The sequence below is a fragment of the Ixodes scapularis genome, unplaced genomic scaffold, assembly GCF_016920785.2.
Source record: "Ixodes scapularis isolate PalLabHiFi unplaced genomic scaffold, ASM1692078v2 PGA_scaffold1__304_contigs__length_218370807, whole genome shotgun sequence".
In the NCBI taxonomy this organism is placed as follows: domain Eukaryota; kingdom Metazoa; phylum Arthropoda; class Arachnida; order Ixodida; family Ixodidae; genus Ixodes; species Ixodes scapularis.
Window position 1 is genome coordinate 172,386,218 of NW_024609846.1, and position 22,328 is coordinate 172,408,545.

The window sequence follows — 22,328 nt, forward strand, 5'->3', positions numbered from 1 at the left end:
TAGCTACTGTAATTTGTTTCATCAGAATTTGGCAGACGGCAAAGGCTACGGTCTCGGTGAGTCAATACACACATTGGAGAGAGGCACATGACAGCATATCACCAGAGTGCTCGTCTGCACAGATTTGTCACACACCTTCGCTCCGTCTCTCTGATTGGCACGAGGGGGCTGTGACGGTTGGCCTTTTCCAAGTTACAATGATGCGAAGTATAGACAGCCCACACTTTTAAAAAGAGTCTATTGAAGAGACCGAAAGGAATGGTAGTCAACATTTTTCAACAAGACTGCTCTCCAGGAAAGGGATGAACACAAATATGAATCATCTTATCCAGGTAATTAGAACAATTAAATAATTGACCGACTAATACAATGCACTCTTGATGGAAAAGAGTATAGCTGCAATAAATCCTAGAAAAAAGAAAAAATGCGCAGTTAATCTATGCATGCACCAAAACAGTTGTTCTTATAAAAAGTCGAATAGCTTTGAAGCAGGTGCCTGCAACGATTTATTCTTCCCCATACTCAATAAAACGCCAACCTCGTAGCTGAAAATAAGGGTGCACTTCGCACTCACACACACACCAAAAAAAAAAAAGGAAGAAAAGCGATCGAATGTAGAATCGTGGATTAGCACAAAAGGTTAAAATCGCAGGAGCTTCCTCGCTAAAAGTTGCTATGGTTGTTCGGTGACGGAGGGCTGAAACAACTTCCCTTAGGCCCTAACCCGACGTATACATTTCGCGCAGATTCTCAGATATTTCAACGTTCAAACAAAGCTAAGAGAATGCGAAAATTTCATGTTAAAAGCACTCAAAGTTCTATCGATCCTCGGACACATCCCGGAATCCAAGCACCGGTACGGCGATGCAGAGCTGATGCTGTCTCACAGGCGTTAATATCCAGATGATCCAGAGCGATCTTGCGCAAAAACGGTATAAAGTCTCATTCCTTCATATTTTCAAATTATACCTGCGTCAGCGAGCACGAAGAAGGCCGAAGTCGTCGGAAAGCAGCTGCACATCACGGCTACCGCGCACCGAACAAATTCGCATCCGTCAGCTCTGGGCGCTGCCATCTTACCTGTGACGTCACGGCTCTTGGGAGGTCACGTGACGAGTGGTCACATTTGCGTAAAATATGGCGGCAACCGGGGGGGTGCCACTTCCGAACTTCCGGTTTATCACTCTAAGCCCCTCTACCTCGTTGTCTCGTCCTCTCGTCCAGAGCCATTAGTCTGGACGTCTATTGTCCTCGGCGATCGCTCGCCGCAGCTTCGCTTCTCCCAGACTCCTCCCATAGGAGTGACGTCAGGCCTAGCAACCACCTAGCTACGGTAAACGCTGGGCGAACGGCGCGGCGTTTCGTTGCCGAGACCAGGGCAACGCGCGCGTGTGCAGGGCCGCATGGTATCCTGCGTGCAGACCCCTGTTTTTTTAAAGATCTGGTGAGAAAATGGACGGTTGTTGCGCGGTTAAATATTCTAATCAAAGCCGTCACACTTTTAGTTTTTTTTTTATGATTAAAAAGTAATAATAAAACGCCGCAAAATATGGCTGAATAAAGTCAAGCGCGACAATTGTGGATGCCTTCGGAAGGTTCCCGTTTTTTGAGGTAGAAATTTTTGCTTCATCTTGAAACCTTTTTTTATATATATATACATAAAACGCAACGGAGTTTCCGTCGCAGTAGCGAGGGAAACTAGCAAACTAGCTGCTACACATAGCTCGCATGTAATGTGCAATGTGAATAATTGCAGCGCGAGACAGGACATGCAGTCCCACGGTTGTAAAGGTTTTCCCGCTGCCTCCCTCTCCAAACCGCGAAGGGAATGAATTTGTTATTGTATTGATGCCTTTCAATAAGTGTTTTTTTTTTGTATAAAAAAAGCTAGTTTCGTTGTATTCCTACTGTAGGCCCGGATCGGCCAAAAATGAGGTCAAAAGAAAACGAGCGGGAGGCGCAAGCTCACGCGAGAGTCGAACGAAAGCATGCGGCCGACGATCCCGGCAGGTTCGTGGATAAACCTTTGACCCGGGAGATTTAATCAATGTAAATAGTGTAAATAAGTATGTCGGACCTAGTCGTGGTCCCTACATATTTTGTGACCCGACTAAGCACGCATTCTCCAGCGGTTTCATCATCCTCATGCCGAACATGGCCACCGGACCAATACGGAGATGTCGGTGCTGTTCGCTTTTGACTTCCACAGTTCTGGCCATCTGACCCGCTCCTGTGATTCGCCCAAGTAGAAGCCCAATTTTCTACAGCTAAGATCACAGGACAATTGACCAAATTCCACCAAGTCATAGGAGTCTTGTCATCAGAAGCTGCGACGGTGGTCCGTCGCAAATAGTGAAACCAGCATCTGCTTCGCTGTCCTCGTGCAACGTAGCAGGGGCTGGTGGCACTATTTCTCCACTGGGCGCGGTGCCGTCGGTGCCGAGAAGCGCTCCAATTTATGGTGTACTAATTGCAAACCGAAACTTAAAAACCCGTCGAAATTGTGTGGTTCTTCAAAAGCCGTAAAATACCGCGCGTGCGTTCTATCCTTCTGCAATTTGTTGATTATGATGCTCAGTAAGATTCTAATTGAAACCATGCCCTTAAACTCAATATTAAAAAAAAAAGATAATTACGCGAAAATAATTATCAATTTAATTTTTCCACACTTTAATAATTTTCCTAAATAGGCCTCTGGCCTAGGACTAGGACCAAAACGACACAAGCCTTTTTTTGGTGTGATGCGTAGTTTTCGCAACATCGAATGTACACCTTTTGTGAAACAGGCCCCTCTATGCTTTCAATTGGTAACTTTGCAACTCTGCAAATTGCTACCGTCCAAAGACAGTTCTCACTCCATAATGCTGGTCAACGTGGGGATATCCACATGCATTTGGCGCGAGGGCATCCAAGGGTACTGTGGCTTGAACGCGATGAAGACCTCGCTGATGACCGAGACGTCTTGCTTGACTTTCTGAAAAGTAAATCAGAGGTGGAAACCGTTTCAACCATCTGACTTCTGTTCAGAGCGCAACACTGCACGGGGCGAGTAGTGGCGATTGACTCGAGCGAACCATAGGGTCACTCGCTGGTCAGGCGAAATGGCAGATGAGAGGAGGTCGTTTTCATCGGCCGGCACGCGAGACCCCTTAGAATATTTTTGCGTTACAGCGTGGAATCAGTGTTACATATAAAAAAAAGCGTTTTTGACGGTAGAATTCTTTCTTGTTCTAGTCAGTACGTAAGATATTGACACGGATGAAGCATAAAAAGTATTACTGAAAACGATATGTCTTATCTCCTTTTTTTTTTCTCGCCAGTTTGATTTGAGAATTTGGTTACACTGTAATTTGGCCAAAGGGAATTTTTTTCATTTATTTTTTAGTACTAATTAGCTTTGCGAGATGGAAGATATTGAACATTTTCAATTCTCTTTGAAGGGCCCGGAGCTATGAGGTGTGTTCATTAATGCCCTTATGTCTACTATTTTGTTGCTATGCGCTCTCCGTCGTGTGCAGGAGGCAAGATTTTCAAAGATGCATCTGACAGCATCGAATATGTAGTGCACATAGGATTATGTGTTTTATAGCGGTGACACCTAACAGAAAAATGGCGGATTGACGTCACGTGAAAATGCCCTAATGTAAAATAGCAGCGCTGCAATAACGTCCTATTAGCGCACTCGGCCACCAAACCCTCCCGCTTAGCCACTGAGTTCCGTGACTGCCGTGACGGCACTTATCATCACATCAAAGTTGTAAAAGTTACTTAAAAAATGTACCTAAGATACAGTTACAGTTACTCATACGAAAATGTACCTAGGTGCGTATCTAGCTACTTGCTTAAAAATGTACCTAGGTACAGGCACAGTTACTTCAAAGATACTTTTTATTTTCACGTCAAGTATTTTTCTCAAATTTGTCACATTCTTATTGGAAGTAAATCCTTTGTATACTGGGATGTAAACAAAAACAAGTTTGATAAACGTGCTTTATTGGTGTCAATGTTTTTAGGAAGGAAGTGAATATTTTAACGCGAGCGCGTTTAGGAGCTCCTGTCACAGAAAATCCGTCGGATGTCGGTGGCGTGCCGAGAAATTCCTGAATGGTCAATAGGGTCGTGACGTCACAGCCACATGGCTTCGCGCGGGAATTTCAAACAACCTACAACGCTCATGTGAAACGTGACGTTACGCGTGGAATGAAGGTGGTTAAAGACGCGCGAATTAATGGTCGCCTCATGTTTCAAATGATCCCACTTGATAAACTAATTCATTTGCCTTAAAGGGGCGGTGCAACAATTTGCGGACTTTGGCTAATTAATTGCGGGAATTGATCCCGGCCACATATGAAACGAAGGACCGAAAACTATTCTTTCCTACTTGCCCTAGTTTTCATTAAAAAAAATAAAAGAAATTGGTATCTCTGGCACCCCTCAACTCAACATTGAAGCGGCACCAGCTTCGCCTCTGACGTCATTCGGAGTGGCGTTAGTTTCCGGTTGGGTTCTTCTGGCTTCCGTTTCCCCAGCACTCGCCGGCTCGCCAGGCTCGCAGCTCTCCCGCTCTCCCGCAGATTCCCGACCAACATGGCGCCATGGGCGGACGGCCTGAGCGACGTCGAGCGCAAGATGCTTGCGTATAGTAAGTCAGTTGGACTTGTGCGGCGGGCAGTCGACGCGGCGGGCAGTCGAAGTCGAAGTCGAGACACCAGGAACAATAACGATACCATGATACTACGGACCACGACCAACGCACTCCGTCGAGCGAGGGAAAGACAAAACGTCCGGGTTGCTCGTGTAGCCGCCGTAGGCGCCTCGGGCGTCGACGGATGATGGCGACGGCAGGTTTTGTTGACTTGCGGTAGATGGCGCCACAAATAATTCCTACCCTTTTAGCGGCAATATTAGGCTTTTGAAGCGTTTCTGCATGCCTAAACAACAAGATTTTTTAAACTTAACCTTAAATCAAGCTTACAATTGCCTAACACTATCACTTACAAAAACCACTCCGAATGGCGTCACACCACAGGTTCCATTTGCGGCCACCATGTGGCCGCAGGTTGGGAAAAAAAGCGTTTTTTATTTTGCGATTACGCAGCGAAATAGAGGTATTTTGGGGTATGGTGGCACTTTTTCTCTTACTTATGCCGAAGTAAACAATATAAAAAATACAAGCTGCACATTAGTTCAGTGTTAAAATCATTGCACCGCCCCTTTAAAGAAAAATTTGAAGAATTTACGCAGGATCGCACCCACGACCCTTCGGTTGCGAGCCAGACATGGCAACGGAGGGCTTGGGAATGGCGATGCGATCCTGCCGTCATTAGAGGGAATCGATGTCTGTCTGTGTCAGGGTAAAGGCATTATCGCATCGAGTGTTGTCTGCGCGTGCCGAGCAAACACATAAATAAACCTTGCGGGGTAAAATGGCATCAAAGCACTGGCAAAAGCTCCTGGATCGCGCCAGGAGTGTTGTATCATAAGAAATAGGTCGTTGTGTGACTCAAGAGCATGAGAAGCGATCGAGAAGGCCATGCGAACGGGGCCCGATAACTCTTATCGCGTTCAGCTCTTAAAGGCGAAGGTTAATCGTCCTCCCAGTTTTTTTCTTCACAAACATTTTCAGTTTTGTAAAGTGCAAAATTTGAGTTCGATTTATTGCGTGGAAACACTACGTGATGTTAAATTGCTTTACGACTGTAACTATAATTTATTTTCAGTTATATGTTATGTTGTATTTTCTATGATTTTGACGAAGTGAATAGAAAAGTACCTGTAAAAAGTAACTTCACTTAGTTACAAGTTCCTGGAAAATGAATCTAAGATACAGTTACAGATACTGCGAAATGAAAGTACCTATGTTTGTACCTCAGGTACAACAAAAGTACCTAGATACCGATTTACAGTTACTTGTACCTAGGTACTTTACAACCCTGCATCGCATGCAAATCACAAGTTCGATGGTGTGTGTATAAAAAGCTTGCTGGAAGCTTGGGGTCATTGCATTCCGAAACCAACATTATCAAAGTTGACAATCTGACGTTCTCATTTTCGCCTACGAAAGCAAAATGAATCCGACTGGCCAGTCGTGGAATGCCGACGACGTCGGCAAGGATAGGGATGTCGCTGTAACCACCAGACACAAAGGACACGGCACCGAATCTCAAACGGCCGGGAGGACTTTTGGTTCCTGTGAAATCAGGACCGCGCGATTTGTCATTTTGCTTTTGAGTTGAAGATGAAGTTGGAAAATTATTTCACGGTCCCTTTTCTTGAAACCGTACAATGGTATTCGCTTGGAATGTTTTTCACTTTACTCAAGCTTACTGGCACTAGTGTAACCCAAGTATAGGAGGTATTCACTGGACGCCATATTTGAGGGCGATGTTTAGAGCGCATGCTCAGAACAAGCCGCAAAGACGGGCAACCTTGATGGTGCTAAATGCACGCTCCAAAAGGACTGCGGAAGCTCGCCGTCAGCACGCGCTCAGCAGCAGCGCACACGGATATGGCCGCCAGTGAATACTCCCTATTCTCGCTCGCAAGGCCACTGTCCAAGAAACTCCTTTGTTGCGGTGTAATTTCACGAACAAAAGCGAGCGTTTTCCCTTCAATCTCTTCCTCCTCCGCAAAACTTCATGACGTATAGCTGGGGGATCGGCTCAGAGATTGAATCCGATCACTGCGTGAGCATTCGATGTGGGTTGGTGATAGTCAACAGCTCGACAATTGAGCATTCGGATAGTGGCCCGTGTCCAATCACCGCAATGACGCTAATGGCCGAACCATAGCAATGTCTGGAACTCAGCGCGTGCATGCGCTTTGACAGCCCCTGAGAGAGGTATTCGCGTCTCCAGCTCGACGCTCGCCTTCCCGCGGCGGAAATGGGAAGCGCTCTAGTGAGGGTCCCCCGACTCTCCTGCTCAGCGGGCACGGCGGAACTGCTCGCGATCACGGCTCGCGAAAGTCATTTCCGAATGCCAACAGCACTCTTCACTGTCCCAACGTAGTGCTGTAGCCGGTATGGGATTGTACCTTACTGGAGAGTTTTAGTATGGCGCATAGAAACAAACGCAAGCGGTGTGCGTTTGCGTTATATAGAGCGTGCCCCAGGTTGTGCGTGCGCTTCATCGCCAAACGCCATCCAAGACAATTTTGGGCTCCGCACACGTGCAGTGTGGAACACGCAAAGCTAACGCAAACACAGCGCTTGCGTTCGCTCCTATACGCAATACTAAAACTCACTACTGTTTCACCGGCTTCCAACGCCCACGAAACGCGCTGCAATGTGCAGACGTGCAAGGAGGCAGGCGTTCCTTCGAATCGGAAAGGCTCAGATTGACAAAACGACGGAGCGAATAAATGAAAGTAACTAAATGTTATAAAAAAAAATGGTAACTAAAAGAAAAAAAAAAGAAGCTCTTCTTTTTTTCTTCTTCTTTTTTTTTTTTTGGGGGGGGGGGGGGGGGGCGTTTGGTCTGGAAGGATATTGGCGGAGACTTTGGACGTCTCGCCGTCTCGCCGATTGTCAAAAGTCGCGACTTTGATAGGAAAATATACTTTACCCACAATTTATGTAATTTTACATAGATTTCTCACATCAGCTAGAATGTTTTCATTGATTTTAGACTTTTTATTTTCTTACTTGGTAATTAAAAATGCTGCGATGGACACCAGTGATGATAATTAGCACACTTTTGATTGTCATATTTGTTCGCGTGTTTGATATTAGATCATGAGCAACAAAATATATTAGAGTATAAAAAATTACGTATTAAAATATCTTAATTTTAATGTTATTATTATTGATACAAATCACGGCAATGTATGCCCCCAATTAACGCAAAGGTCACAAAAATACGCCTATTTAACCACAATAGTCTTTCCAGAAAGGCATAATTTTGTTTTCTTTTTAGCATATGAAAAACTCTGACATCGTTATCAAGCTAGACAAACAGTCAAATACTGGATGCAATATAAAGTCCTATGCGTCACGCCGTTGCTATAAAAAGCACACACACATTTCAGCTGTCTGACTCGGATTTCGTCTTTGGGTTGTTGCAGTGAGAACAGCGTTTATTAATTTATACGTATTATAAAAATTGGAATTATTCTCTTATTCTTGTGCTGAGTTAATCCAGTTAATCAGCTAAATACCCAAAAAGAAATTAAAAGGGCCGCAGTTCATTATTTCCAATGACAATTATCTGAGCGAGAAAAGGCAGTGAGAACGCACAAATATTAGCACTGATTTGTTTAACTACAACAACTACGAATTTCAGCCGGGATCGAACATGTATGTCACAAAATAAAGTTTCGCGAACAACTTCCCTAACTAAATAATTACGATGCGAGACACATCTTGAATTACGAAAGAATCCGAAATGAAGACTTATCAAGAAATTAAATCCAAAATAGAGGTTAGTTTCGGTTTCGCTCCAGAATTAAAACGTGCCTCTTGGCGTAAATATTACGCTAAACACCGTTCTTGTTTTCAGGGTAAAGAGGTGACCTGCGCTCATAACACCCTAGCTTCCTCGTATTACCGGAAATAATTTGTGTCGCTCAATGAAGCCAGCACACTAGACATGCTCAACAGCGGCACGCATCTCCGACCCTCACTATAACCGCCATTTTGGAAAATGAATGGCGCCACCCAGAGCCGTATATGTAGAGAGTTTGGCCATTCGTTGGGAAGTATAGGAGACAAATGAGAAGGCGCCATTGGCTGAAACCGGGCTGGGCGTGTTCCAGGGCGTCTTCAAGAATTCGAATTTGACCAACCAGAAGCCGGAAATAATACCCTGGTGGTGGTCGCGAGAAACAAACCTGATAACTGCATTAGAGTAACTCTCAATGACTGAAAATATGGTACACGTGATTTTCAATCACGCTCATCCAAAATGATTGTGGAAGAGTGCGACTAGCGGAACGATCGACATAATCTGTACGCCAAGCGCCGAGGGCCGGGAATCTGCCGTCCGAGCGGTCAAACTCTGTCCCAGCAAAACAGGGTTGAGCGGTGCATGCGTTTCTTACATCTTTCTGCATGATCATGATCAAAACAACCACTGATCTCTATGTCAATTTGCTGGATCGCGTTTGACCAGCTCCTCCTATGGACCGGAATGCGGTCACTGGCGGCCATCTTTAGGTAGAGTTATATCATCTCTAGCCATCATAATAATATGGCGGACAGCGCAATGGCGGCAGTCTGCCATAAAATAGCTGTAGATCTAGTACACTGTACCGTGGGTGATATTTCGTGCTTGATTGAAGTTGTTCGACGAAGCAGATTCTTAAAACCCGGCGTGGACGGTAGCCTCATCTTTGAGGACCCGGCGAAAGTTCCTCGAAAGCGCAGCACCGGGGGAAAGCAGCGCAGCTCGCATCGAAAACAGACTCCGTACCGGCGTCTGCTTTCGATGCTCCTTTCGATGCGACTTTCAATGCGTGCTGTGCTGCTTTTCCCCCGGTGCTGCGATTTCGTGAAACTTTCACCGGGTCCTCAAAGGTCAGGCTATACCGTTCATGCCGGGTTCTAAAAGCATGTTTCGTCAAACAATTTCAATCAAGCACGAAATATCACCCACGCTATTTTGATGGCAGCCTGCCACCACAACTACCACAACGCTGTCTGCCATGGATGGATGATAGCGGCAGCAGCAGCTTACATTGGCTAGAGGCAATATAACTCTACCTAAAGATGGCCGCCAGTGACCGCATTCGCAGAGCGGCAAACGCGATCCAGCAATTGTCATAGAGATCAGTGAAAACAACACGTGCACCCTATTTTCAACCACAAAGAGTTACTACACTTCACTCTTACGCGCTTATTAAAACCATTTACGAACATAGACCTTTGATCAGAACTGTTTTTCGCTACCACCGCTAGGGGATTCTTTTCGGCTTCTGGTTGGTCAAGAGAGCATGTCAAGCCCTCTTTCCGAGTCTGGTGCACACCCTGGCTCTGCCCACTTGCTGCCCGCGCCTCCCATTGACCAAACACTCTGCATATCCTACATATACGGCTCTGGCTTCACCTACACCGTGGGCGCCACCTATAGTTAGTTGGAGTCGCGACTGGTGGCATAGAATCGGCTCCAGATCACGCAGCCGCTTGTTCTGGCTCCGAGTTGAGAGAGTGAACGCTGCTAATTTTTCTTCATTTTTTTTTTCCTTCGAATTCTATCGCGTTTGGGGAAAGACAAACGCGAGTTTCATAGGTCAATAAAGTCAGGGATTCGTTCAAAACGGTAGTTGCACAAAGTAAAAAAAAAATGTGCATCGATTTTTTAAGTAAAGCTGTAGTCCCTGACGGGATGACAACGGTAGAGAGGACTTGCAGTACTTGCGCCTCGAGTGCAAGCTTCTTACGTTCGGATCTTACGCTCGGATGTTCAGCCAAGGCTGAACGAAAGGCATCGTGTGCGCGCTGGAGGGGGTCATCAAAAAGCGACGCCCTCCTCGTCCTGCTAATAGACCTTTTTCTAAAGTCCCTCGATGTTTTTTCATTGCGAAAAATATCCAGGGACGTTACCTTTTTCGAGTCACGAACGCCGTCTGGGGAGTTGTCTGTGAACTACAATAGAAGAGCAGCCCAACATGCCACCACCCGTCAAAACATATTGTCATCGTGCCGTTGTATCGGTTTTCAGTGCAATTTATACCCCATATACTACCAATGCTAAAAAATAAAGCTTCAAAATAAACTAAATACGTGCGAAAATAGATGTTGACAATGTTACTGTCGCTATTTTCGCAGGGCACCGCGTCCCTGTGTCCTGCGAAAATGGCGACAGCGGAAATGTACGCATGCGGAAAAGCTTACTGGAAAAAGGTCGATTCAGTGCCCTCTAACGGTACTGTACGGCTTCTGTGGGGACACGCACCGCCTTATAGACGCTTTCAGCGAGTCAGTTACTCGAGCTGCCACCAGTCGGCGCGCCCTCCGCAACAGGGGGTTTCATAGCCTCACTTTCTTTGCACTGCGGAGTGAATATAGATTTCACATTTAAATATTCTAAGCTTAAATGGTAAAACAAAATGGCTAGATGGCGTAAGCTACCGCCCGATCCAAAGGGCTCAGCCGTATTCATCCATCCATTCATCCATCCTTCCGGGCCGCCATAGCCGACCTTCAGTTTCTCGCCGTTGCTGTGCCTTGTGTGCTGCGCAAACCACTACCAGAGCTTCGTTTTCGTCTTCTTTTTTGTTCCGCGTTGAAATCTTGCATTTTCTTTAGGTATTTTCGATATTTAGGACTTTCATTTAATCCTTTGATATCTATATTTCGACATAGCTCTTGTATTTTCTTATTTATGGAATGGAATCGGACAGCGAATGGATCGACGATACAAGATTATGAGGCTTCAATAAGCATGTAAGTTCATCCCATTCTTACGTTTTTGTCGCTAACAAAGGGCAGTCAACACTATTGTGACATATGCAAATTTCAACTGACGCAGTAAGGCTATCGCAGTCGTGCTTCTCACTGCATGTGCGCGCTCGTTTCCGTAAAGCCGACCCGCATGTGAGTGATTTAGCGTGCAACGAGACGAGTGACGGAGATTTCTCACTGTCGCCCGTCACATCGCTCGGTTTTGGGATTTCTCGAAAACGTCGCTCACCGTCTTGGTCGCTTGTTCCGTCACTTCCGTGCGGTTTGCCTTGTCGCGCGACTGACCGAGCGACAGCGAAGCGGGTCGCAGTTGCTTATCTCGTCGCTCGCCAAATCGCTTACATGCGGTTTATACTCAGTTAATTTACAAGCACACACCATTGAACCTTTGGTGCCTCAATATTAAGTATAAACTGCATGCAAGCGATTTGGCGAGCAACGAGACAAGCGACGGTGACCCGCTTCGCTGTCGCTCAGTCAGTCGCGCGACGAGGCAAACCGCATGGAAGCGACGGTAGCAAGCGACCAAGTCGGTGAGCGACGTTTTCTAGACACCCAAAAATCGAGCGACAGTAAGAAATCTCCGTCTCTCGTAGCTGAATCTCGTCGTTGTCGCCAACGCTCGTCTCGTCGCACGCTAAATTGCTTACATGCGGGTCGGCTTTGCGGAAACGAGCGCGCACAGTGAGAAGCACGACTGGATAGCCTTACTGTGTCAGTTGAAATTTGCATATGTCGCAATGGTGTAGAGTGCCCTTTATTAGCGAGAAAAACGTTAGAATAGGATGAACTTATATGGTCTCTGAAGCCATAATCTTGTATTGCCGATCCATTCGCTGTCCGATTCCATTTCATGAATACGAAAATACAAGAGCTGTGTTGAAATATAGATATCAAATTATTAAATGAAAGCCCGAAATATCGAAAAGACTTGAAGAAAACACACAATTTCAACGCGGAACGTAAAAGAACACGAAAACAAAGCTCCGGTAGTTGCCTGTGCAGCACAGAACGCGGAGCAAAGGGAAGAAACTGAAGGTCGGCTATGGCGGCAGGGTCACATGACGTCAAGATGGCGGCGCCCATGAAATGTTGCCTGAAAGGGTCTATAGGCCTGCTTCCCTCGGCCAGGGGGCGCTGTAACGTCCACGGGACTAAAGCCCCTCGATGTGTTTGCGCTTGTCTTGCAAGTAGCGTCAAATGCGCGAGTGCACGAGGCCCATGACTCGAGCGGCCCTTGGAAGCAAATGGCGGCGCAGCACTGAAATGAGCGGGAGGCACTCACTTGATCGAATGACGTTTTAGCGAACGCCCACGTTTCATCGAACGACACTTTAGCGAATAGTCAGACGCCGCGAAGCGGCGTTTTTGGGTGGGCCAAGTGAGTTCATATTTTTGTAATGAGTTGCCGTAGACTGTCGCCGCGAAGCGGCGTAAAGCGCAGCGCGACGGATGGGTTAACGCGCGCCCCCGTTATTCGCTAAAACGACCATTCGCTCAAATGTCGCCTTTCGCTAAAATGTCATTCGCTCTTCTGATATGGACCCGAAATGAGCGGGCCTTGGAAGCGAATGGTGGCCGAGCACCCGCTCCTCGCACGTGTCTCGCGCGCTTCCACAACAATGGTTGGCGGTACTTGTAAAAAACGCTTTTATCAAGGGGCTTTACACGGGACGGGACCACAAAAAAGGCGCCTCCGCAAGCGTCCGCGAGACGCGATCATTTGTTGCTGCAGTGAAGTGGCTTCCTGGTGTTGCACCATGCACCCACCGACGTAAACTAGCGTCTGTCAGAGTCCACGAACACTGACAGAGCGTTTGATGGGACGCAATGCCACGCGCAACAGAAACACAATTAAAAAAATATCCAAGTTTGTTCGCCAGGGCCGCTGCTCAAAATTCAAAACCAGAAGTTACCACCATCGCTAATTCTGTCGTCTGCTACTACGTCCGCCGTTGACCCTGGCCTGGCAAATATGTTGGTCTAATTTTTAACAGGAATGGAGTTACTGCTCGAAATTTCACGAGATAAAGTCCCCATCTAAATGCTCATTCGGTGAATGTTTTAACGTTTTATGTGCAAGTCCTGGTTTTTCCGATTGGTTAATTTTACAGCGCTCGGATCCACTGTGACGATACACGTCTTCCGCTGCCGCCAAGCGGGCACTAACCGTCAAGGCGTTGTTGATGAGGTCGTAGTCGGAAAGGTTCAGCGGCACATTACGCACTTCGACGCCGCTCACTTTCCTCACGAAGGGCGTTTGGACACTCAATCCGTTCACAACTGTGCTCAGCCTCGCCAGGTCGATCGCGTCGTAGTCGATGGAGATCACCATCTTTGGGGTGGAAGCGCTGTACACCTCCATCAGCTTCCTGACCTCGTAGATGCCGTCATCGTCTGAAATAATGAATGGATGGATTGCAACATGAAAGATTAGGCGGCATTTAAGTAGACTTGCGGGAAGGCAGCAAAAAGGCACGGGTAAAATATTTTAACAAATAAGTTGCGAAACGCTGCGATGGACAGAGGCAGCTGTTGCATGGTTAAAAGGTGTGCCTTAATATATTGGCTTCAGGAGCGTTGCTAATAATACAAAATGAACCCCCCCCCCCCCCCCCTTTTTCACGAAAAAAAAATTGCCGTGCTTTTTTTATTACGAATATGAACTACGCATCGCCGGACGATCTTTCTCCGCACAAAAGTAGCGCTAGACACCCGATCCAAATGCCAAAGTTTCAACCCGAACCGATATCTTCTTCCTAAGTTATAAATGATTTTCTGAAAACTTCAACGGGAGAATGGACGCCTTTTTCGCCCGTTTTCAATTTCTGGCGCTATAGAGCTTCATGGTACTAAAACCCGAGACTCGGAAACACAGAAGGGGACGAACACAACGCAACCCCTTCTGTGTTCCTGAGTCTCGGGTTTTATCACCATGAATCACCACCAGCTAGCTTGTTTTTAAGTATTGTTGCAGCTATTGAGCTTCATGTATTCAACAGCTCTGTTGGCCTCCAGTTTTCAATTGACATATTCAGAAAATCGCTTATAACTTTTGAACATGATATCGGTTCGGGCTGAAACCTTGGCATCCTGTTCGGACCTCTAGCGCTACCTTTGGGGGGATAATGAGCGTTCGAAAATGCGTAATTTATTTTTGCAATAATAAAAATTTTCGTGAATAAAATAAAGCGAGCAAGTGAACATATTCACATCGAACTATGGCGTGTAGCCACGATCACAATTGTTCCAGTTCTTTGTTTTCGACTATCTCTCGGGCACTTTCCCATCCCTTGAAGTCGGAGGTTGAAATAGGCGAATGCGATGAAATGCGGTAGTTTTCAACGAACAAGTGAGTGAAAACAATTAGGAGGGAAATGGTACGGTCTAGAGGACGACACCAAGGACGACGCCTAAGACCTCTAAGACAATCTCAAGGAGGTCGTCTAGGACAATTTTGTTTAGAGAACGGCGTCAACGACGACTTCTAGGACGACCTCTTGGACGATCTCAAGGATGACGTCCAGGATGACTTATAGGACGACGTTGAAGACGGCGTCTTAGAGGACGACGCGTCTAGGACATATAGGGCGACCTCAAAGAGAACGTCTAGGACGACCTCGAGGAAGACGTCCTAGATGATGACGTCAAAGATGACTTTTAGCACGACCTCTAGAAAAATTTTAAGGACGGCGTCGAGGACGTCAGCTCCCGTCAGCTTTGGTTACCGACGCTTGGGAGCTTACGCGACCGGCTCTTATGCGACCCGCGCTTACATAGCACTTCACCCACCATCGCTTCAGCCACAAGCACTTCAGCCACGGGCCTTTTGTGACCTTGATTACGAGACCTTGAGCGTGGTTCGGCATATAAAGCTACCGCTCTAAAAAAAAAAAAGAAAGGAAACGCCGTTCCTTCTGCCGTCCTGTCGAAAACGTGACGAGTTCATGTTCCAGTTCCACCGATGCAATATGGAACGGCGGCGTTCCTCTGTTCCTCCTAAAACAACACGTTCAACTTCGTTTCGTGCAATACTGGTCGCGTGTGAGGGGAAAAGGGGGGAGGCAGAATGTTCCATAAGCCCGAAGTGGCGGTGGAAAAGGGGGGGGGGGGGGGGGAGGGTTCAAGAGACAGAGGGGGCCAATAGCACACGCGCCTTGTCGTAGATGGCGTGAGTGAAAGCCTGGCCGCGCTATCACTCTCCATGGGATGACGTATTTTTTTGCGCACGAACCCTGCCGCATTTTTCCCGAAACAGGTATTGTTTCCGATGGTTGAGATACAAACTGGTGGGATGCGATCTCCACAGTTTGTACGATGCCCGGGGACGTGAAACGCTTCAGAATCACAAAGCTGCTGTTGGTCCGGCCAACACTGCCTGACGCCGTGATGCTCGTGTTGCGACTCTAAATACGAACTTATCTTTGTTTTCATACACATTAAGAACTGTACGAGTTATGAGTTCGCGAGACTCCGCAGATTATGCCCTCCAGCCCTTGAGACTATTCTGGTCGCGGAATGCGGCTACCGTCCTTTGTAGGCGTTCGTTCGCTTTTCGCCTCCCCGAATTGATACGACCTTTATACGATGCTTCTTGCAGCGGATTTTGTCTTCAGGGTCGGCATGAAGGAGGCAAAGGGTTTCGGACGGTTGGCGCCATGAACGGTAAGTGTGCACAAACAAGCAAGCAAAGCCAAAAATGTAAACATCTACGCCTCTGTGACTGCTTCCAAAGCAGAAGAAAACTGACACCATTTGGGATTCCTTGAACCTCTTCAGACGTTCGTAGAGCTCAGCATTCTTGGTCTACCTCGGCGCGGAACCATTTTCGAGTCAATTCTTTGCATTCAATTGTTTTATACATGAATATACACGAATTCCAGCTTTCCCCGAATGTTCAATGATAGTACGCTAAATTTCTGTTATATTTAGAGGATAAATTAAATTCTGTGTATCATCATACAACACTTCACGGTTTCCCACTCAGTTCAGCTATTGAGCAACGACGGATGGACGCACAAGATATCACGTGGGTTAGTTAACACAAAAATGCTACCCCATTTAATACAAAAAACAGATTTCGGATTGCATGCGAATACAGCTGTAAGTATTGCGGGTGCGGGTCGCGTGTGGCGGTCAAAACCACTATCCACGCAGGTCTTTGATATGATACGATATATATTTGTTTCAGGTCAAGAGAGCCGCGGCGCCGCAGAAAGGCAAATCGCCCATACGTCGAAGGCCTGCTGCGCTGCTTCTAATGATGATAAAATAGTATTATACAAATTAATTGTGTGAATGATGACAATGATGAGGGATTGGCTGAAGAGTGTCAGGCCTAGCAGCGGTCTTCACGACGGTGGATTTTGCGGGGCCGCCACGGCCTGCTGACTTATAGCAGTCAGTCTCAAGCGTCTGGCGAGGGTTCCCTGCTTGCCGGGTATACAGACGATCCGGCCAAATTTCCGGTGACGAAGGAAGTCCAGCACCCCCGTGGTGGAGCTCCAGGGGTTGGCGCCGGTGTTGGCTGGCGGTGGTCTTCGCGAAAGCGGGTCTTGGTGTATATGCCAGTTTGCGGTCGAGCTTGTGACCGAACAGGTAGGCATCCTGTCGGTTGGCTCTTTGACGATGAAAAAAGAACACGTCTACGCTCCGCTGGCTTCGTCTTGTTTTTCACAACTCTTGGCAGCACGAAGGACTGCTTGCGTGGCGGTCTGCTCGTGGAAAACCTTGCTAAATGCCAGCTGTCGCGCTCCGGGTAAGTGACAGACCCGTTTCAAAATCCCATCAAGCAACGTTGGCGCTCGAGAGCTTAGCTGACGCGATGGATGGTATACTTCATTTGTCGTCTCTGTAAGAACATTGAGGTCGGTTTCACGAGGGCAGAAGGAGAGTGGGCGGCTAAGTTTGAGGAGATTAAGGTAGAGTTCAAGGAGGAGAGGGAAAAGCGGGCTGTGCTTGAGGCGCAGGTCAAGGAGCTGGACGATGAGCTCAGGCAGGAACGGGAGAAGCGGGCCGAACTAGAACATCTCGGGGTAGGTTTTGAGAGGATAGAAAGAGACTGGGCGGTTAAGCTAGATGAATTAAAGGGTATGTGGACGGAAGTAAACAAAGAGAAAGAGAAGCGAGAGGTGCTAGAGGAGGCCTGGCAAGGTCAGCTGGAGGAGGTGAAGGCGACGCAAAGGTTAAACAGAGATAAACATGAAGCAATGGAATGGCTACTGGAGGTGAGGTTAACGAAGAAGGAAGGGCGAGAAGCAGTGGAAAAGGAGATAGACAGTGTGGGACGTACGTTAGGTGTAGAGGATACAGGGAGAGGAGACAACGGGAGCAGCAGTTGACGCAGTGCCGGTTGTAGAAAGCGAGACGAGGAAACCACCTCCTTTCTTTAGCATTCTGTGTGCTTCCTCCTCCCCAGCCAGAAAACTTTTCTTAGCCTGTCACTCACTATAGAGTGGCATCAAAGGCAGCAAGGCCGCTATACAGTACGGTGGTGCAACGGCAGCCCCCTACTCCGACAGCCACCAAACCTGCGATGAGGGAGAACAAAAAAAGTTGGCAGAGAGTGTTGGTGATAGGGAGCTCTAATGTGTCTAGGTGCACAGCGGGGATCGGAAGCAGAGTGGGGGAAGATGGGAAAGTGAATGATGAATGAACTCGCACTAGGTGAACTCGCACTAGATACGAGCTAAGCCGAGTTCTTTACGAACGCTGACGCAACCCACGTGTCTAATACATGTTCATATAGTTCGTAACCAAACAGCTTCTACTAGAAGGTGCTCCCTTTTGGAAAGGGCTTAAACGCGATCCAAACCAACGCGTTTTTGTGAGCGCGTAGGTCGTGCGCTTCTCGGAAATTGCGTATTTCACGACGTTTTTGCTGTTTCCGGAGCGCTTTCTGGGTCAGAAGCATGCGCGTTGGTTATGACGGTGCGCTTTTGGGCTAGCGGAGAGCATCTGCGCCAGACGGCGAAGAAACGCGCAGCTGGAACTAGTGCCCTCCACCGATTGGCCGGGAGAGGATATGGGAGAGGAGCGCCCTACTACGTCACAGCCCGTTTTTGTGCGCGTTCAGAAAAAGTTGAAATCATCCAAGTTTCTTATGCGCGCCTGGAAGGCGCAAGGATAGAGCGCGACGTCACGAACTACGCAATTTCCAGAAAGCGCGCGATCTACGCGCGCACGAAAACGCGTTGGTTTGGATCGCGCTTTAAGCGCGAAACACATGTACGACGAAACCGTCCGATCCGACGTCCGACCGCGCAATACGACGGTCGGAGGCGAGGGTTTTCAACGCTCTCCGATGCTACGAAAACCCTCGCCTCCGTCCGTCGTATTGCGCGGTCGGACGTCGGATCGGACGGTTTCGTCGTACATGTGTTTCGCGCTTTATGGAGTTGACCCTTGACGCTCCAGGCTTCTCGGGCCCCTTTCATGCAGTTGTTTCAGCACTCTGATTTACTGAAACAACTGCATCGCGGTTTTCGTCGCGGCTGTGTTAATGATCGATTGCAATATCAATATGTGTTCTTGCTGCAAACCCCCGGAGAATAGGCGCTCTGGTGGCAAGCGTGCTACTGTGGTAATTTCTTTTAACGGATCTCCCTCGAACGCGGCTCTGTCACTAACTAGAGCTCCTTAACCTTACTGGGCTGGTGGCCCCCTGAGAGGGGAAATCGCACTGTCGTCTGCTACGGGAGCCACCATCATGCCTCCCACTCGTAAGCAGCGGCCTATGACCTATTTACTCAGTTAGCGAGCATTACCACTTGCGAAAGGACGCGGAATAACTTACACCGCGTCGTGCGTTTCGTCATAGCCTCCTCTATGGTTTCGTCAACTGTGCGTTTGTTCTCGGTGCCGCGTTACCAATTTTTGAAAAATATTTTATAATTGATGCATCAAATATCTACCCTCAGCGTTTAATATTAACATACCAAGCTGCAACTCGTGGTAAGCATGACACGTTCTTCAGATTGTCTGACCTTCGTCCATACATCTCATTGTACCATACCCGTCTCATTCATCCTTGGTAAATTCCTCAATTAAGAACTAATTTTGGACGTCAGAGAATCAAGCATTTACTTCCGGAATTGTTAAATCATATCGCATCAATGGGATTTAACATCACTTCACGAAATAAAAGGAATATATCCAACATTGTAGAAATGTGTGCAAAATATTTTTTGTCTTGTGTTTTGCGAAATTCTAGTACATCTAACGTTGTATAAAAATGTGCATATTGTACCTCTTATTATTTGTTATCGGATTTCTTGACATTGGAGCCTTTGCTGTCTGCTTTGTAGGGGCGCCGAGGGCCGGTCAAGCTGTACAAAGAGCTTTTTTCCTTGGCATCGCCTCTTGTTCAAGGCGGAAGTAAAATCAATGTTCACGTTCAATGTTCATAACCCCATGATATTGTAGAGATGCCTGCATTCCAGTGCCGAGTCGGGGAAGCCTCCGTTGGGAATAATTTCAACCGCAAAGACTATTACCAAACAATCTGCTGGAGAGCGAATGACATAGTGACCGCTTGTGAAGAAACAGGGTTGTTACGCTGCATACGGACGACTCTATAAGGTCGGCCATCAGCTGTCGCCATTGGTACTTGTGTCAGCCGCAGTCGCTTCCGTTTCGCGCTTGGGGCGTCGAACTGTGTCCATCCATTTCTCGAGGGATTCGAGCACTTGGGACGCAACAATCCGGGATTTTCACGGACTCATCCGATCCACCGGTATCACACATACCGGATATCATAGGGTGTAAAACGGTGGCCGCGACCTGTGAAAGGCGGTACTTATCTTCTCGGAAGGTGTCGACACTCTACCAAGGCTTAGCCAGCAAGCAACGTTCAGGCAATCCATCACTAATTAGAGTAATTGTTTATGATCCCCTTTCTCTAACTGCTACAGCGCACTTGGGCCGAATAAACACTGTTGAAAATTAGAATATCCTGGTAAATTCGACGACATCTATTTATTTAAGCTTAAAGGGGCCCACCAACAATTTTTTGACCGGCTTGAAGTTCGCGCTGAAACGGAGCTCCATGAAAGCAGGAACACCGAGGAAAAAAAATATTACACAAATTCGCAATATTTTGTGAGTTATTAGCAAACTAAATATTGCAGAAAACAACTTTAAATAAGCAAAACATAGCGCTTCATGACGTAAAATGAAACAGTTTAGCGATTGGAGCAAAGCGGTTGGCCAATTGGACGCGAGTTTGGTTGACAGCCCTTCGGCCCGGTCGGCTCGTCGGCCATTAGGCCTAGCTGCAACCATCGTAGCTTTGCGATCGGGTTGCCATCATCGATGAATTTACCGGGCTTATCGGATTTTTAGTGCGGATCTGGGCGTCGCGCCGTACGAGGACACTCGACGCTAGCGCCGCGTCTCTGCCTCAGTCCGCTTCGACAGCCGCGGAACACTCGTCTCCCGCAACTCCGCCACCGGAGCCACCTCGGCGAGTAGGAGGGAGAAACTGGTGAGCGGTCCCGTTGGGCACCGGTCCCGTCGACGCACTTCACTCGAACAGTGAAAAGTCTGGCACAGCACTAAAAGAAAATAAGGATTCCCCTGGCTCCTCTTACTGCTTTTAGTTGACCGGGACCGGGGGCGGACAAGTGAAAAACGATGCGCGTTGTGTGCACGGATCACTTGTCTGCTCGCGATGGTACGTCGCGGACGCCGCTGGGAGGCGCGCATGAGCGACAAGGCGTTGTTTTCGCCCTTTTTGAACTTTACTTTGCAACTTTATTAGCTCTATAAAAATTACTTGTTAGAGAAACAATGACGGTTAACGTGTGATATACTTTATTTCGTATACTTTATTTCGCTTCAAAATTCCTGGGACGGCTCTCGCCAATCACGAAACCCAAAAAATGTGACGTATCCGTGACGTACAGTGAAAGGGAGCGCCGTTATGCGCGCGCATTCGGCACCTCGCGGCGCCACCGTCGGAGGAGGTGTTTCCGAGTTGTCAAATTAAAATATGATGCGCTAATATTTTCAAACTCTTTCGTTGTCCACTGGGTTTCCGGGACCACTAGCGTGTAAAAACCGCAAAAAGAAGTCGACGCTCAAATACTGTTGGAGGGCCCCTTTAAGTCCGGACCACGGTGTAAGGTATATATATATATAAATGTGGACACCTCGCGCGTCGCGCAACTGCCAATGTCCTTTTCTCGCCTTGGTTGCGAGCGGCGTCACCAGATGACTCTTAGGTATACGCTGCTCCGCCTGTCGCGGGTCAGATTTCTCATTCTTCTCTGTGGGTGACATATTTGTTTTTAAAGCCGTTTTCTGGATTCCCTGCGTCATGTAGGACTTGGCACTGTACAGTTGCAATTGGATGAACCTAAACAGGACCCAGTGGAAAAAGATTGAAAGATTAAACCACCAGACCATGAGAATAGTTACAGGACTCCCAAAATATACGCCCCTCGAAGACCTCCGGAAATACGCGGGGATGAACACAATAGAAGAACAGGCGGAGGCGCAAAAGATCGCACACTTTCAACGCCTAGAAAGAACCGCACACGGCCGGCGTCTTCTTGAGATTTCGGGCTATGCAGCAGAAGGAAGGTACCCTCTAGAGGACGCCCTGCCACCTTGGAAAGACATTGAAATAACCCACCGCAAACTGATACCCAAGAAAGGGATGGGAAGAAGAGCCTTCGCAGCTAAGAAACACAACAAGTGGCTGGAACAACGTACAGAAGAAGAAAGAAAGGGAGAAATAAGATAGACGGATGCCGCGAAGAACACCGCGGCTGTTTCTATAGCATGGACAGATGAAACGGGGAACAAAATTGAAACAACAAAACTCTCAGAACAGACGTCCGTCAGAGAGGCCGAACTGGCAGCAGTGTTGCGGAGTTGCCACTCCGGAGTTGGAATGATTCCGGAATCATTCCGCATTTTCGCG

The 22,328-nt window shown here is 47.5% G+C and overlaps 1 protein-coding gene and 1 long non-coding RNA gene across 3 annotated transcripts in view; one reads left to right on the plus strand and one right to left on the minus strand.

Moving 5' to 3' along the window:
• The window catches only part of LOC8033497, a 125,057-nt gene that overhangs the window by 44,559 nt on the left and 58,170 nt on the right, over positions 1–22,328 (minus strand). For both annotated transcript variants that reach the window (XM_040209264.2, XM_042291002.1), the window contains 2 exons: positions 13,572–13,798; positions 2,856–2,974 (listed from right to left, as the gene is read on the minus strand). In XM_040209264.2, coding sequence (XP_040065198.1) covers positions 2,856–2,974; positions 13,572–13,766 — 314 coding nt within the window. In that variant the 5' untranslated portion in view covers positions 13,767–13,798. The remainder of the gene's footprint in view (positions 1–2,855; positions 2,975–13,571; positions 13,799–22,328) is intronic.
• Positions 15,559–17,311, plus strand: LOC115324704. The gene is made up of 3 exons (XR_003919364.2): positions 15,559–15,659; positions 16,002–16,066; positions 16,593–17,311. It is a non-coding gene; the product is annotated as an uncharacterized LOC115324704 (long non-coding RNA).